This window comes from Clarias gariepinus, chromosome 9, assembly GCF_024256425.1.
Source record: "Clarias gariepinus isolate MV-2021 ecotype Netherlands chromosome 9, CGAR_prim_01v2, whole genome shotgun sequence".
In the NCBI taxonomy this organism is placed as follows: Eukaryota; Metazoa; Chordata; class Actinopteri; order Siluriformes; family Clariidae; genus Clarias; species Clarias gariepinus.
Window position 1 is genome coordinate 27,877,941 of NC_071108.1, and position 16,042 is coordinate 27,893,982.

Here is a 16,042-nt window from a genome sequence, read left to right on the forward strand (position 1 = left end):
TCCTAATGTTACATGTGCATGTGATGAGAGGAATAGTTGACTTATGACAAGTCTTAGTCTTAAACCTTTCCTTTAATTTTGTTTCTGTTTAACATGATGTGTCTATTGTATGTTTTAAATCCAAATTGACTGGCATTGTTGTGCATTGTTTTGTGGTGGCTCATAGCCTGGTGTAAGTGTTATTCTGTACCGTTTTGGTTCCAGTTAAGATAGATTGTTTGGCCGAAAGTATTTAGACGCCTTGCAATCACACCCATATGTAAGTCTTTAATAAACCATTTTATTAAACCAAATTTGGAAGCTCACAGGTCTATAGGTATGTCCTTGTCTGCTGTTCCATTACAGTTTCCCTTTACTGGAACTAAGTGACCCAAACCTGTTCCAACACTCACTCACTCATCTTCTATACCAATGTATCGTGTAGGCAGGGTCGCGGGGACCTGGAGCCTATCCCAGGAGGTTTAGGGCATGAGGCAGGGTACACCCTGGAAAAGGTGCCAATCCATCGCAGGGCACACACACACACTCATTCACACACTACAGTCAATTTGGAAACGCAAAATAGCTTAACCTGCATATCTTTGGACTGTGGGAGGAAACACACCAAGCACGGGGAAAACATGCAAACTCCATGCACACAGAGATGGGAATCGAACCCAGACCCTTGAGGTGCAAGGCAACAGTGCTAACCACTACACCACTGTGCTGCCTCTGTTCAAACAAAGGAGGTTAAATATGGGATTGGATGCGCAAAAATTACATGTGCATGATCTTAAAATGTTCACAAACATTTGACCATACAGTCTACCTAGCGAATCCAAAAGCAAATCCAATTTTTAAGGTCATTATGAAATTCACTGCTGTGTTTATTCTACAGGATCTGAATTCCACTTCAGCAACATCTTTTAATTATTATTCTTATAAGAGTTCTTATGTGATTTTATTAAAATGTATGTTTGCTTTTCAAAAACAAAAGTCTATGAACTTTATTTTATATTTCTTCTGGAGAGAATTGACTAACTAATAAAAATTCAATGGCATTCCTAATCTAAAAAATGAGAACTTTGACTCTCTGCATTACTCACACATATCTATGTCTCTCAGAGGAATCTCACAGCTGATAAAAGTTACAAGTCTTTTCAGACTTGAATATGTCATCAGCGTCTTCTCACACTGCCGGGTGACACCGGTGAACACTTATCGTTAAGGCTGCGGCTCAACAAAAATGCTTGGCAGCTGACGTACAAACCCCTTTGCTGGTATTTAATGTCCAACCCAGAAATCATTAATGACTGTGGCTAAAATTGTCCAGGAAGCTCCTTCCTGAATGTAACCTGGACCGTCTGGATGATGTTTAATCATCAGCCAAAAGCTTATTTTAGGTTTCGCTGAAGTGTAGCAGTCATGACATGTGTGTAATGACCAATTTAATGGCAGTCACAACCTGTTCATGATCTTCAAACTTTGTAACTCTAATTACATCTATCTTTTTAATTGATCTAATTATATCGTAGTCAGGCATGCATGCTATTATGATCTAGCAAATGCACATAGCGATTTTATCTGATTTTATTTCCTCTGTTCTTGGTATGTACCAGGAAAAAGGTCTGGCAAGAAAAGCAATTGCTTTGGTAATTACTGGTGAAAAATTAAATCACTACCAGGTATATACAACAGGGCTTCGGAGAACTGGTTACGGTCAGGTTTCAATGAAAGCATGAAAATAAGAAAAAAAAAACTTTACTCAAAGTTTCTGTGTAGAATTTAATCCTCATATACATTAAGCATGGATGACTGGACTGGAAGTGTAAAAATAATAATAAAAAATTTTTTTGAGTTGTGATGGAGTGTCAAGCAGCTTTATAAAAAAGTTTTATTCACCTTTAAATGTTTTTATTTATTATTGTAAAAAAGCAGATTTGTCAAAAAGTCTCTCGTCCCATCTCCACTTATATCACTTACACAGATCCTCAATTACATCATAACTCGTGGGTCAGACACTATCCATCTGCCTGCATTCCATCCTGCTGAAAGGCCTTCATTTGACATGAGTGCTATAACCTCTACAACTCTTACAGAGATAACACTATTTTACCGGAACTAAGACCTAATTAGATATATTTAGCCTCTCTAATGCCTATTTTTAACTTTGAGTGTCCAAATTGGACCAGGAAAAGTTCCTTTCGTCATTGCATACAGCACAGAGATGGTTTGTGATTAATCATTGTCCATTTGGAACGAAAATGACTCAGTTTTATCTCATACTGTATATGCACTCACCATGCATGTTATTGAGAACAAATGTACAGTACACCTGTAAATCTCTGTGTGACTTGGCGTGCTTTTTGGTGCCAGATGGCCTGCTGATCTCCTAGCATTTTTAAAAAGCAAAATAGATTCACATATCACTGTATGCAGAACACTTTATGCATTATGCCGCTGCCACATGACTTGCTTATTACTGTAGATCATTCGATTAATGTGCGGGTGTATAGGTGTTCCTTATAAAGTGGACAGTAAGTATACTGTAACCTTGTAAAGAACCTTGTTAATTCTATGATGTAAATAGTTTCAGGAAAATGTAAACCTGCTTGGCCAGTTATAAACTGTGATACTGTATGTGTATGGTTCATTTCCACATTCAGCATCAACACACTAATGCATTCAAGTGAGTGTCAATGCATGTTCCATTCCCACACACTAAACTGGGCTAATGTGGGAAATACTCCACAAGAGCAGGGACAGATAACATCTTCCGGGAGTTTGAATGACTCAGGAATGGTGCTGTTCTATTTTCAAGACCGCTTCATAGCTTTCACAGAATATATCTTTGCATTTTAAGACATCATCATTTTTTATGGCATATGGTAGCGCATGTTTGGTATGAAAATTTTTGCTTACTGTTTGTAGCTACATTTTGTACAGTATGTCATATACCTGTGGTTGGAGTACAGTCTTGAAAAAATATTTTAATTTAAGATCTAAAGGTATGTAGAACCTTAGAACAGTAGATTTTCAGATAATAATTATTGACTAAGTTGTATTCCAAAAAACCTTGTGGTAAAAATTAATAAATTTATTAATTTATTTATTGTTTTCTTTTTTGTTTATTTGTTTGTAAAAAGAGGGGATTGTTTTCAGATTTTCTTATGTATTTTTCCTTGTAGGTTGATGTTTTTAATTGTCCCCTTTTGATGTTTGAGGGGTGTACAAGTCAAACCAGGATTTTTAATTAACACAGTAATGAGAGTAAAAACTTCCTGGGTAAACTGTACCGAGGATATGGAAATAACTCCCATATGATTTCTTGTAATACACAGGTGGTGTTCGGGAATGATTGTGGGCATAGTTCCCATAGACAGATGCATCTCAGCCGCAAGTTGGTGATAAGCTATTTGTTGATTTTCTAGGATCAAGTATTCCGCCTGCTGAATACCTGCTGAATTAACAGGAATGACTGCAGTGGGTTTGGAGAAATCTCGTCTGGGATCGTCATTTAAAATGTTTGCCCTTTTTAAATGTTTCTTTTTCTAATAGTCTCATCAACGTATTGTGTTTGAGGTCTATGATGCCAAAAGTCCCAGTTTGACTCGAACACCCTCCAAACAATAAAACATGACAGGCATGTAGATTATTTTGGAATTACATTTCTGTAAAAAATACAATTATATTATTAATAAAATTGCGGGGCTGTTTTTTGATATTATTTACTATTTCTATAAATCATACATCCTCTTTGTTGCTTCGGTTATATATTCCAATGCTACATAAATCCATTAGTGTTTCTTTAAGAGTCGTTAAACTGTCTTTAGTGCTCCCCATGAATGCAGTGACAGATATGAATGGCTGACCGTGGGGCTCGAGCCTCCCCACCGTGGCTCATGTTGGAGCAGCAAATGTGTTCACAACCACGTGTTCTTTTATTCTCCGACACTGCGCTTTTGAACTTCTACTGTGACAAGAGTACAGAATAATCTGCATATTCATGCATCTATTGGTGGTAAAACACTTACATTGGAATTTTTTCATCTAGGTGTTTCCCAGCTCCACGGCAGGCCCTCACTATTAGTCGTGTACATACAGATTTTACAAGCGTACAAAATAGTGGGCTCATAATTAATGGCTGTGTATTGTTCTTTTGATGTATAAACTATGACTGGGGTTCTTTTGAAACCTAGCCAGCCGTGCCATTCAAACGCAAAGCTGAACAGAATAAACATGAATAAAAGTCAGAGGGTGGGATCTGCCTATCTGGTGTTTGTCACCTTATGGCAAGACCAATGGCGCTGTCCAACCCACACCACTGCCATTTTTGGGGTGGAATGCTGTGGACACCTTCAGCATGGTCACACATAAAAGTCATGGGTTACAGGATAGAACCATTACTAGCTTGAACACTATATCATCCTTATTGTCATTGTATTCCGTAAAATAAATCATTATATATTTAATCTGTTTCAAGGTGACGCTCTGACCATTGTTTTGGTAATATACAAGCTGGTTTTATGACTATTTAAATGCATTGTAAAACACTGAAACACATGATATTTACATTTACATTTACATTTAGTCATTTGGCAGACGCTCTTATCCAGAGCGACTTACATTTATATCTCATTTCACATCTGAGCAGTTGAGGGTTAAGGGCCTTGCTCAAGGGCCCAACAGTGGCAACTTGGTGGTTGTGGGGTTTGAACCTGGGATCTTCCGAACCGTAGTCCAATGCCTTAACCACTGAGCTACCCCTGACCCTAGTGATATCTGATTAAAAGGGACCATGCCTTTGTTTCTTTATCTTAATAGCAATATTACCATCCCTACATCAATACTGCCAGATGTGTTTTAATGAATGTCTAATCAAACATAGACTTTTTTGACTTTTTAGCTTTATGATTTGGGGTTTTCTAAAGACTGTATCGATGTGGAGAGGAAAGAAAGTGGTGCATGTCCCCGTGACAGCTGTATTATCTTTTGGAATGTGCAGCCAGTCATTTCCAATAATGATCCCTGCAGTTTCCACACCTCCAGACAAGTGAGTGTGACTGACATGGAGGGAGAGGGGAGGGGGATGGATGGAACGAGAGAGAGAGAGAGAGAGAGAGAGACTTTTCATTTGACTTCCAGGCCCTCATTTAATAAGATGGGCTGCAGAGGGTAATTGTTGGCCTGTATCATTTTATTTTACATTTATTAATGTTACCTCTGACGTCACCAAGTGAAAGCTTAAATGCACGGATATGCTCCCAGGGATGAACATAAATTTGTTAATTGCTTTATTATACAATGATAAAAATGTATATTCGATTCTTACAAAATACTAAATATTGGAAATTTTTCGCAGCATGGTTTCTTGGTGCACTCACTGTTGCCTCACACCTCCAGGGTTGATGGTAAACTTTTACCCCTTTGTCTTGTGTTTTGTGTTGATGTGCATGGTCTCTCCATGCTTGGTGGGTTTTATGCAGGCACTCTCGTTTTCCCCCAGAGTCCAAAGATTTGCACTAACATTTTACATCTTAAGTTCCAGGAGATAGGCTCCAGGCCCCATGAACCTACACAGGATAAGCGGTATAGACAGTAGATGGATGGATATTATAAATTTAATGTTTGTAACATTAATAAGTGTTATTATATTATATTATATTATATCATATTATGTTATATTCAATTAGATTGGATTAGATTAGATTAGATGCGATTAGATTAGATTAGATGCTTTTTTTATTATTGGCTTTGTACAGTTCCTGGAATACCTAGAAACTTTTCAGTCTGAATTTCCACATATTGTCTAATCATTAATAATTACTTTCTCTATATTATGCCATAATGCCATTGTTTAATACCTAAAAGGAGGAAATATTTCATACTCTGAGAGGATTTACAAAACCAAATGTTGATCCTGACATTGCAATACTTTCCTCAGTGTCTTTCTGCATGCCCCAGCACAGAATTAACCAACATTGCACTCTAGTGTACAGAGAGAGGACTTGCTGGGAACTGGGAGGAAATTCTATTTAGCTAGATATATCACCCATGCCTAAATAAATATGAAAATATAATATGTTTCTGATCTGATAATACATTGCTTATTTCGATTATTGTAATAAACAGAAGCTAAGTTATACTTATATTTTTATATTTTACTGCAATTATCTTTTGTTTATTCTTAGATTTTATATTGCTGTTGGTCTCTGAGAGCTACCAAACAATTTCATTTCTTATCTTATAATTATTTGAAATATTAAATATCTACAGTATAGATACTGTACTGTAGAATTATATAACCTCAGTTCTTTATATTGTGCTTCCAAAGAGCTGGGCTTCCTTGTTTTTTTTTATGTAGTCTTGAGAAATAGTGTGTGTGTGTGTGTGTGTGTGTGTACTCCGCAATATGCTTTTTTAATAAATTTAGGATCAAAATCTTCAGAGGGACTTAAAAAAAATGAAAAAAAACACCTTTAGAGCACAACACTAGATCATAATAAAATAGAAAGCAGTATGATTACTGTATATTCTTACCTATTTTAACTATTAATTAAGTTTAGGATTAAACGAGCAAGACTAGTAGGAGTAATTAATTCTTTAATGTTAGTTTTGGCATTAGACAAAGCTCTTATCTAAATGTAAAAAAATGTTTTAAAGCTCTTATCTAAATGTAAAACCAGTATAACTTCTGCTAGTGATGAGCCTACCACTTTTAATGTACCCTGTCTCAGCAAGATTCCAGTCATAATCATAAAGAACTTAAAATTTGTTGAAAACGAATACAATAACATCTAGTTAACAACACAAACTTCTCTTCCCTTTACGCGTTAACAATCCTCCTGTTCAGGTGCTTTCGGCTTGGGCCAGATGGCTGTGTACGTGCCTGCTGTTGTGTGAAGTGTGCTTCAGCCCGGCAATTATCCCCACCCTTCATCTGACTAAAATTAAAAGACTCCTTTTGGGCACAGGCCTCTAGCTTTTTATAGCACCTAAATAAGGGGGTATGTCTTTCCAAATCCCCTCAGTGTAAGAGCTGGGATTTATCCATGGGATTACACTCCACTTCTCCTAATGAAGATTATTTCATGCTCTTTGATGAGAGGCGCTGAGAACCTGGAGCATAAGATCATAATGACTGAGGCAATTAAACACTATTACAGAAAACCAGGACTGCTGGGAGATTGAAGCTGTGTGTTTAATTTGTTAACCACTAAGGTATTTGTTATGTACAGTGTAAGGAAATCCTATCTACAATCTCTCACCATCATGTAGTATGACAAACATTTGATTCAAATAAAAACAGAAGAATGAAGAGGAAAAATACACACTGACAAGCAAGAGATAAAGACATCCATCTGTACAGTCCTGAATACAATTAAATATAGTCGGAAAGGCTAAAGATATTTACTTCCAAACACAAATTATGGTTTACACATCCTCAGCCTAACAACATATGTGCCCCATCAATCCACTACCTCATTCATCAGTTACCAAATATGTACTCCCCATAATCAACCTAGACCTCAGTGTATCTTTGTACAGTCTTGCTCTTATCATTCCACTAACTTTTTGTTCCTATGTTTCTTTTTGCTATTCAGTCATTCTTAGTCGCATAAATGTAGTTGTTGAACTACTGAAACATTGCTTTTTTGTCAGTTTTGGTTTTAATTTGCCACTTTTATTTTTGTCTCTCCTTTTTGCCTCTGTGAACTTGCATCCGAACTCATGTCTATTTCTGAAATAAATTAGATGGTACTCTTTCAGCCAACATGACAATATGGATTAAATGGATGCCCACAAAATGGATGGATGCTCATAATAATCCTTAATGACTACTAAATCACCAGGTTTTTCCCATGAAAAGATTTTTTTCTTTTCTAATGGCATGGTTATATTTCAAGATGCCAATGCAAGGAATTATCAGGCTCAAATTGTGGAGAGTGGTTCAGGGAGGATGAGACATTAACACATACTGTACTTTGGACACCACAGTCCAGAGTCCAGATCTTATACCTATTGAGAATGTTTCAGATATGTTGGAGAAGACTTTACGCAATGGTCTGACTCTCTAATCCATAATACAAGCTCTTGGCGAGAGACTGTTGTGACTCTGGACGAAAATAAATGTTGCATAAGCTTATTGAAATTATGCCACGGCCATAATTAAAGAAAAAGCTGGTCCAATTAAATATTAGTGAGACTTTTTTTTTCTCGCCCAGACAGTGTACAACAAATGTTCACTCATATACCTGTCCATGTCTTGTCTATGAAGAGACACCAGCATGATGGCTCTAAATTATTAAATATCTGTATAGGATTTTTTAAAATCTCAACATGTCAACTGTCAATTGTATATAGTTTTATCTATATATAATATCTATCTGCATGTAAAAATTATCTGCAAATAGACATACTGTATCAGCATAGGCCTGGCAAAGGGCATGCAATCTAGCTCAAACCCAGTCTATTAACACTAGGTTCATTGTGTTGCAGTATAAATGACTACTCAGAAGGTATATTACTTCTGTAAAACTATATAAATTTAACCCCAGACAGCTGTATGAAATGTAATAATGAAGAAGTGAAGGTATACTGTTGATTAACCATAGAAGGGTAAGAAAATTCAGATATTTTAGTAAGAAATTCCTGTAATTGTCAAAGCTTATAAAAAGTGCTATTCCTGTGGATGTAGATCTAGTGCATTCTGTAAATATTTCCTGAAAATATTCCAGAGAATGAAGGAAGAGAAAACTGATTAATTTTGGTTATCGAGAGAACGATGCTATAGTGAGAGTCTGTAAAGTGTTTTCTTGCTTTGTTGTGATGTACTATTGTATTTAAATCATTAAAAGCATTAAATATAATTATGGAAATTCCCTCTAGCAGTGTGGCACGAGGCCTGGTAGCAAGGTTTCTCTGTTCATTTGCGTGTTGGCGGCGTTCTCCTCATCCTGAAGAGCCCCCGTCTTAGAACCGAGCGCCCTGTTGTCACCCACAGTATTCTCCACCTGAGCTGACACACACATTGTAACCTCTGATGGCTCGGGTACATAAGAAGACTCAGGCTGGGAAACCGGCGTGGTTCTGTCACTCACACTCTGTACTGTGATAGTGGACTGAAAAATTTCACATACAGAAGAGAAAATAAAGATAAATCAGAAGGTGTGGCAGTCCTGAAAAAAATAACTGATTTCATTTAATATTTGTTGATTTTTGATATTCAAGACTATATCATATTACATTATATTGCTTTATCCTAGTCAAGGTAATGGATCCAAAATCTATCACTAAAAACCAGGGCATGATGTGGGAATACATCCTGAATGGGACACCAGTTCAGGGTACAATGCATACAAGGGTATAACTGCAATCTACAATTATGCAATATTGATCATGTGGAAAACTATAAAACAACATAGGATTCATAATGTTCAATGATATACACATACTCACATTTGCCACTGAGACGTTACTTCCTATGGGGGTCTTTTTCTTTCTGGGGAGGTTCGGATTCCAGTGGCACACAAGGCTGTCATTCTGGACACTGTAGTTTTTGTTGCCGATTAACCAGTAGGTGTTCATTTTTCCTTTCCCCTGAAAAAGAAATCAGAGAATCTAAGCTTTGTCATGCAAAACACTTCTAAGGTAATTTACATAATTGTGATCCATTACAAAAGTTTCTCGGTGTCTGTCTGTTGTTGTGCTGCTGTTTCCTATACAGTAGCTTTCTCCGGATTATAGTCTCAGCTAGAAGCATTTTAGTCATTATTTCTTTTGCTGTTTTATTTTTAATAAAGATATATAGGACTCAGGATTGTGCAGTATAGAGTGACGTGCTTTATTGTGCACAAAATAGGCAATATAATTAACTAAATATAGATTAATTTAGATAAACTACCCAAACATGACTAAGCAATAAATTAGGCAAAGAAATAGCACAGATCCACATGATAACGTTTTAATTGTTGTTTTCGTTTTTTTTTACCAAAAAATAATAATAATATACTCATTTTGCGAGTTCTACTTTTTTGCGGCCCATATTTTGGTAGTGTTAAAATTTACCCTTTATAAAAGTGTTAATAACTTTTGTTCTACCTGACGTGTGTGTGTGTGCACGCGAACTCCATGCACATAGACCTGAGGTGGGAATCAAACGCAGACCATAGTGGTGCAAGGCCACGATGCTAACCATTAAGCCACCATTGATCTTATCTATGTTATAATTATAACGGTCAAAATTGGGCACAAAAACTGACCACATCTAATAATTAATTGATTTCAAAACCGTGTACAGTAGTCTTACACATGGAAGATATTTTGTAAATAGTTGTGATTTTTCTCTAAATTGTCATTGGTGTTACCATCGGTAACCCAAATACACAAGTCTGAAGCCTCCCCGGTAACACACACCAGCCCGGCTTTCATATACGTAAGCAATTTTTTTAACATTACTGACCTATGCTGTGTTGCCGAAACGTATCTGTGCCGCGTGAGTTTTAATTCAAACTAACCGTTAGAGCATACAGCATATTGCGAAATGGATTCTCACCTTCACCTCGATTTCTCCCCGTAATTGAAGCTCATATGCATTGTCTTTCATCAAAGCCAGGTAGGTTGCAGAGCTGGCATGGATCTTCTGAGCTGTATCAATAAAAGAAAAAAATTTACAATTGTACATGTTATGTAATATTTACACTTATAATAATCTTACATTAATAGTGTCAACATTTTATTAACAATAAAAGCGGATCTCATGGGATCTTGGAGACTGTGTTGGTGGCCTTGGGCTCTTTGCCTGCAGGTCCCTATGTGCAGAGGGCTGAGGAGCATTAGGTGTTCTGGTGCTTTTTTATCATAGTTAGCATTTATTTATTTTATGCTATAATCAGAATCGGACCAGACAGGCTGGCCTATAACCCACAAAAGCATGGGTGAGCCTTAGGTGCCCATGATCCTGTCACCAGTTTACTGGTACACAATTCATAATAAATGTTAGGTGCTTACATTATGGCTGACCAGTATAAATGTATGTATGTATGTATGTATGTATGTATGTATGTATGTATGTACTGTATGTGTCTGTCACTAAGTGAGATTACCGTTTATATATAATCAATATAACAAACAAGCACATTTGCGCCATTTAAATAAAAATGGCAGTGTGTAAAAGTGTGTAAAGTGTAAGGACACATACGCAGGCTGGTGGATTCCATTCGCGAGGCTGTGTTTACTGTGTCTCCAAAAAGGCAGTACCTGGGCATCTTGTAGCCTACAATTCCAGCCACACATGGTCCTGTAGCAGCACATGAACCACAAATTAATTTTCTTTTTAATTCTCTTTTTTTTGTGCAGGTAAAATCTCAAAACATGTTTAGTAAAGAAATTTTGCATGTAATATAAAATAACTCCCTGTTATTATAGCTCATATGCCTTGCCTTTCATTGTCTTAAAATAAGGTAAGAATGGCTCATTCGGCTCAACTTTTTTCTGTATTATTATTATTATTATTCTAGTTATATTCAATCCCTCTTCCAATATAGACACAAAGCTATGCACACAATACACCTAGTTCCATACACTACTCTGAGGTTATCATATATTTGGTATTTAATAGTTATATCACTATCAAACATTATGAGTGTGGAAAGGAGGTGAAGAGGCGGGTACAGGCAGGTTGGAATGGGTGGAGAAAAGTGTCAGGTGTGTTGTGCGATAAAAGAGTATCAGCGAGAATGAAAGGAAAGGTGTACAGGACAGTGGTGAGACCAGCGATGCTCTACGGCTTAGAGACAGTGGCGCTGAAGAAAAGACAGGAGGCAGAGTTGGAGGTAGCAGAGCTGAAGATGTTGAGGTTCTCTTTGGGAGTAACAAGGATGGATAGGATTAAGAATGAGTTTATCAGAGGGACAACCCACGTTAGATGTTTTGGAGATAAAGTCAGAGAGGCCAGATTGAGGTGGTTTGGACATGTTCAGAGGAGAGATTGTGAATATATCGGTAGAAGGATGCTGAGGTTGGAACTGCCAGGCAGGAGGTCTAGAGGAAGACCAAAGAGGAGATTTATGGATGCAGTGAGAGAGGACATGAAGTTAGTTGGTGTGAGAGAAGAGGATGCAGAGGATAGGGTTAGATGGAGGCAGATGATTCGCTGTGGCGACCCCTGAAAGGGAACAGCCGAAAGACAAAGAAGAAGATCACTATCAAACATTATAAAAAGCACAGAACAAAAGGATTACACGATATCAAAGCACATGGAAAAATGAGCAGATAAAAACGCACACCTGTGTGTATCCCTGCTCGGAGCTGAAGACGTTTGTTGGGCATGTGAGGAATCAAAACCTGCCTCACTGCAGCCACCAGGTCCAGAGACATCTTGGCAATCTCATCGGCATGTTTATCTCCATTTCTCTCAGGAAGCCCACTCACTACCATGTAGGCATCACCTATAGTCTCCACCTGTTACAGAAAACTCCACACTGGAAGATCATGTCTATATAAGCTTACTTTCTAGTTTACTTCTTTGCTGTAGGTTACCTTGTAGACGTCGTAAGAGTCGATGCGCGTATCAAAGCACATGTACAGATTGTTGAGCATCTCGACGACTTGCAGAGGTGTGCATGAGGCCGATATTGCAGTGAAGCCCACAATGTCTGAGAAGAAAATGGTAACCTGAAATGACAGAGTGTATTAGTGGTAACTTTGTATAAATTTATTGTTTAAAATAAACCTAATTTAAAATGTATGTTTAGAAATAATTAAATACAGAAAAAGAAAAGAAGAATAAATGAGCAAAAAATTTCTACAAAGAATTGTTTTGTCTGTTTCTTTCTGTTTGTTTGTCTGTTTTTATGTCGTAGCCATCCTACAAGTATGAACAACCTATATGCTTTAACAGAGAGGAAATCATCTGCCACATTTGTCCTCTATGAGAGACACACAATTTGCTGCTCTCCACCATAAGCTGTTTTATCTCCTAATGAATATTTAATACCATAATTATAGGCAATTACTACAACAATAAGAACAAACAAAATGGGAGCATGTGCTCCTTCTGCATACGCCAATCTTGCCAACATGTCTAATAAATATGGACTGCTTTTCTAACATCAGCTTGATTTGTTAAAAAAAATACATAAGTGTTAAAACTCATTGTGACAATTTTCGAATTTAACTGCCGCTTACGCTGTCATAGCTCTCAGCCTCAACATGTCTGTTTTTGCGAAGCTGCCTAGCCACGGACTTGGGCAGCATCTGATGCAGGAGGTCCTCAGCCAGCTGCCTCTGAATTTTCAAATCATCCGTTTTCTCCTTCAGAGTTTGCGCATAGTCCTGGATCCACCCTGTCATCTGCTTGAAGGAGAGCAGCACAATGGGGTAAATGAGGCATGCAATGGTGAGCAGGCAGATCTTCAGGCTCATGCCGGATGAGACGTCTCTGGATTTTAGTTTTAAGGTTGACGTGCTCCTTGTAAGAAAGCAGTTCTGGATGCTCCCCAAGGCAAGAATAAACATTTGGGCTCCTTCCAAAGAGGAACCAGACCTATAGAGGTAAAAGTTTTTCAGGTTGAGCTCCTGGTCAACGTTCTCTATCCAGCAGCTTTGGAAATTCTCAGATATGTCTTGGAGGACTATAAGTGTGTCTAAAGTCTGTAACCATTTATACTGTATGTCAGGTCCTCCTTCATTTAAGAGCCATTGATAACTCAGCTCTTGGAATATAACTAGATATCTCAGAATGATCAATTCTGTCCAGTCTGCACTGTGCTTCAGAAGGCCAATGTTCACACTTCTTATACCTGATAAGTCTAATATCTTTTCAATTGCAGGAGTGAAAATCCAGGACCCGTTGCTGCATGCTGAATCATTTCCCTGCATCACGCTAACAAATCCAAAAAACTCTGATTGAATTCCATCACAAAATTCAGTGAGCTCTGCACCGCAAGGCTGCCCTAAACCGTCCATTTTTACACCTGCACACGTGTGGCTGATGGTCGACAATTCAGGAAGTTCAGGCATTGGAAAAATCTCTCGAACCTCACGGTTGGTCTCTCTCAACGAGCATGAGTTTCTCATCATTTGGAGTTGAGTAATGATTCGGAGTGTCGCTTGAAGCCTGCAGGAGGTCAGTTCGGTGAGGCAGATCTCAGTAATCTGCCACTGATCCAAGGAGGAACTGAAGTCCATGGCCACGGAGCAAAGCAAAGCCAGGAAAGAGATGACGCAGGCAACCAGGATCCTGCGGACCGTGCGACTGCAACTGATGCAACTGCACCTGGGGAGAGAGATCATGTGGGGCAATGTGACATAAAGTAACGTTAATGCAATATATTACCTTATATCATGGGCAGTGCTAGATTTAATCAACAGTGTGTCAATAGCACAAGGTTTCTCAATGCACTTAGTGGCCAAAAAAGCAAGTGATCATAAATAAGTTGCAAATAATGTATGAGCAGAACACAATCAGCAAATAAAGTGTTTTCCAGAAATGACATGAATGAAGTATTAAAACGTTACCTGCAAGTATTACAGTCTCCCTCCGTGTCCTCTGAGCTGTCTGCTAAGAGCTTCTCCCGGGCTTCATGTTTCCTGCTGTGAATTTTGGTTAAAGTGCCTTTTAAAGAGGTGGATGACAAGGTGCTGGATGCCAAACAGTCCTTCTTCATGGACTCCAGTGAGGACATGAGACACCTCTCCTGCGTTACTCTGACTGGGATGGTCAAAGTTTTCAAACGCGGCTTCGGGAATATTCTAAATATTTTTGGAAATATGCCGTTTTTTTCATAAATATAACAACCATTCGTGCATCTTCCTCTCCTTTTCTGGACGTTAACGGTACTCAAGGCGTGACGTCATCGAGTAATTGCGCGACGCTGCGTTGTGATTGGAGGATGCGCGCGCTTCGGGTTAATCCCGCGCTTCTGGTTTAAACCGGTTTTCAAGTTCAGCGTTAAATTCAAAGTGTATTCATTTCGTTAAAACTCGCGTTTTCATTTAGAATTAATTAGTTGGCTTTAAAATATTTTGGTCATTTTTGCCACAATAAGGATAAAACTTTCCATTGGTTTGTTTCACAGGTTGAATTGTCTAGTAAGTATTTTCCTTGTTTGTGGAAACAATAAATGGTGCTGCTAATAACAAGCTGCCTATGTTTTAATTACTTTTTTTTTTTTTTTTTTTACATAAAAGGTAATTGTATACAAACTATACTATATTAATGTTTCACCTTTCACATTCAGTTGGAATTTTGGACACACTAAACAGATTTTTTTTTCCTTTCAAGGTCACAGAACATTTCAGTGGTCTGAGGTATTAAATAGTTACACACACATGGTGACCCAATATTACAGCAAATGCTCAGCTCCTGACACTGAATGGCACTTGTGCATATACACTGAATACAATAACATTGAATCTTTCTTAATGAGGCACAATGATGTTCCATGCAAAGAAGACTTCCTCCTTAAGTGCACTGATTGTTCTGGTAGACTACTGACTTAAGATTTTTTTTTTTTTTTTAAGTGGTGTTAGGTCTGGGTCTGTTTAATGTTAGTTTTAAAGCCCTCTTGGGTCTAAAGTAAGACTATTGAAAAATATTGCATTTCATAAGGAACAAAATGTCTGTGACTCCAGATGTTCAAAGAGTCATCACACTGTATAGTAGGTATTCAATTTATTGTTAAACACACACAAACATAAATTTTATTTATTCTTATTAATTGTTAGTTATTTATTAATAATAGTATATTTATTTTATACTTAGTGGATAAGCATATTCAGTCAAAAATGAGGCATGACTAGTATTTAGTAGTCAAATTCCTCATTGTATGGTGTATTAGAATATATTGCTGTTACCAAAAATGAATAAATAAATAAATGAATTAATTAATTAATCTCTAATTAACAAACAGCACCTCAGGTTCGAGCTCTTATGAAGGCTTTACAGAGCATAGGTAGCAGACACATCTCAATAGCAATTGTTACAGTATGTGTGATATATATAAAATTGATATATAAAACATTAATGTACAATGATATGTAGGGACAATAATTTGTGTTG

At 37.5% G+C, this 16,042-nt stretch overlaps 1 protein-coding gene across 1 annotated transcript; it reads right to left on the reverse strand.

Annotated features, from left to right (window-relative positions):
* Positions 1–8,496: 8,496 nt before the first annotated feature.
* LOC128530532 (uncharacterized) lies at positions 8,497–14,741 on the reverse strand. Its single transcript, XM_053504534.1, has 8 exons — positions 14,500–14,741; positions 13,168–14,257; positions 12,520–12,654; positions 12,267–12,441; positions 11,180–11,278; positions 10,535–10,626; positions 9,439–9,579; positions 8,497–9,101 (listed from the first exon to the last, which is right to left on the reverse strand). The coding sequence occupies exons 1-8, from the start codon at positions 14,664–14,666 to the stop codon at positions 8,865–8,867; spliced, it is 2,136 nt and encodes a 711-aa protein (XP_053360509.1). The 5' UTR covers positions 14,667–14,741; the 3' UTR covers positions 8,497–8,864.
* Positions 14,742–16,042: the final 1,301 nt, after the last annotated feature.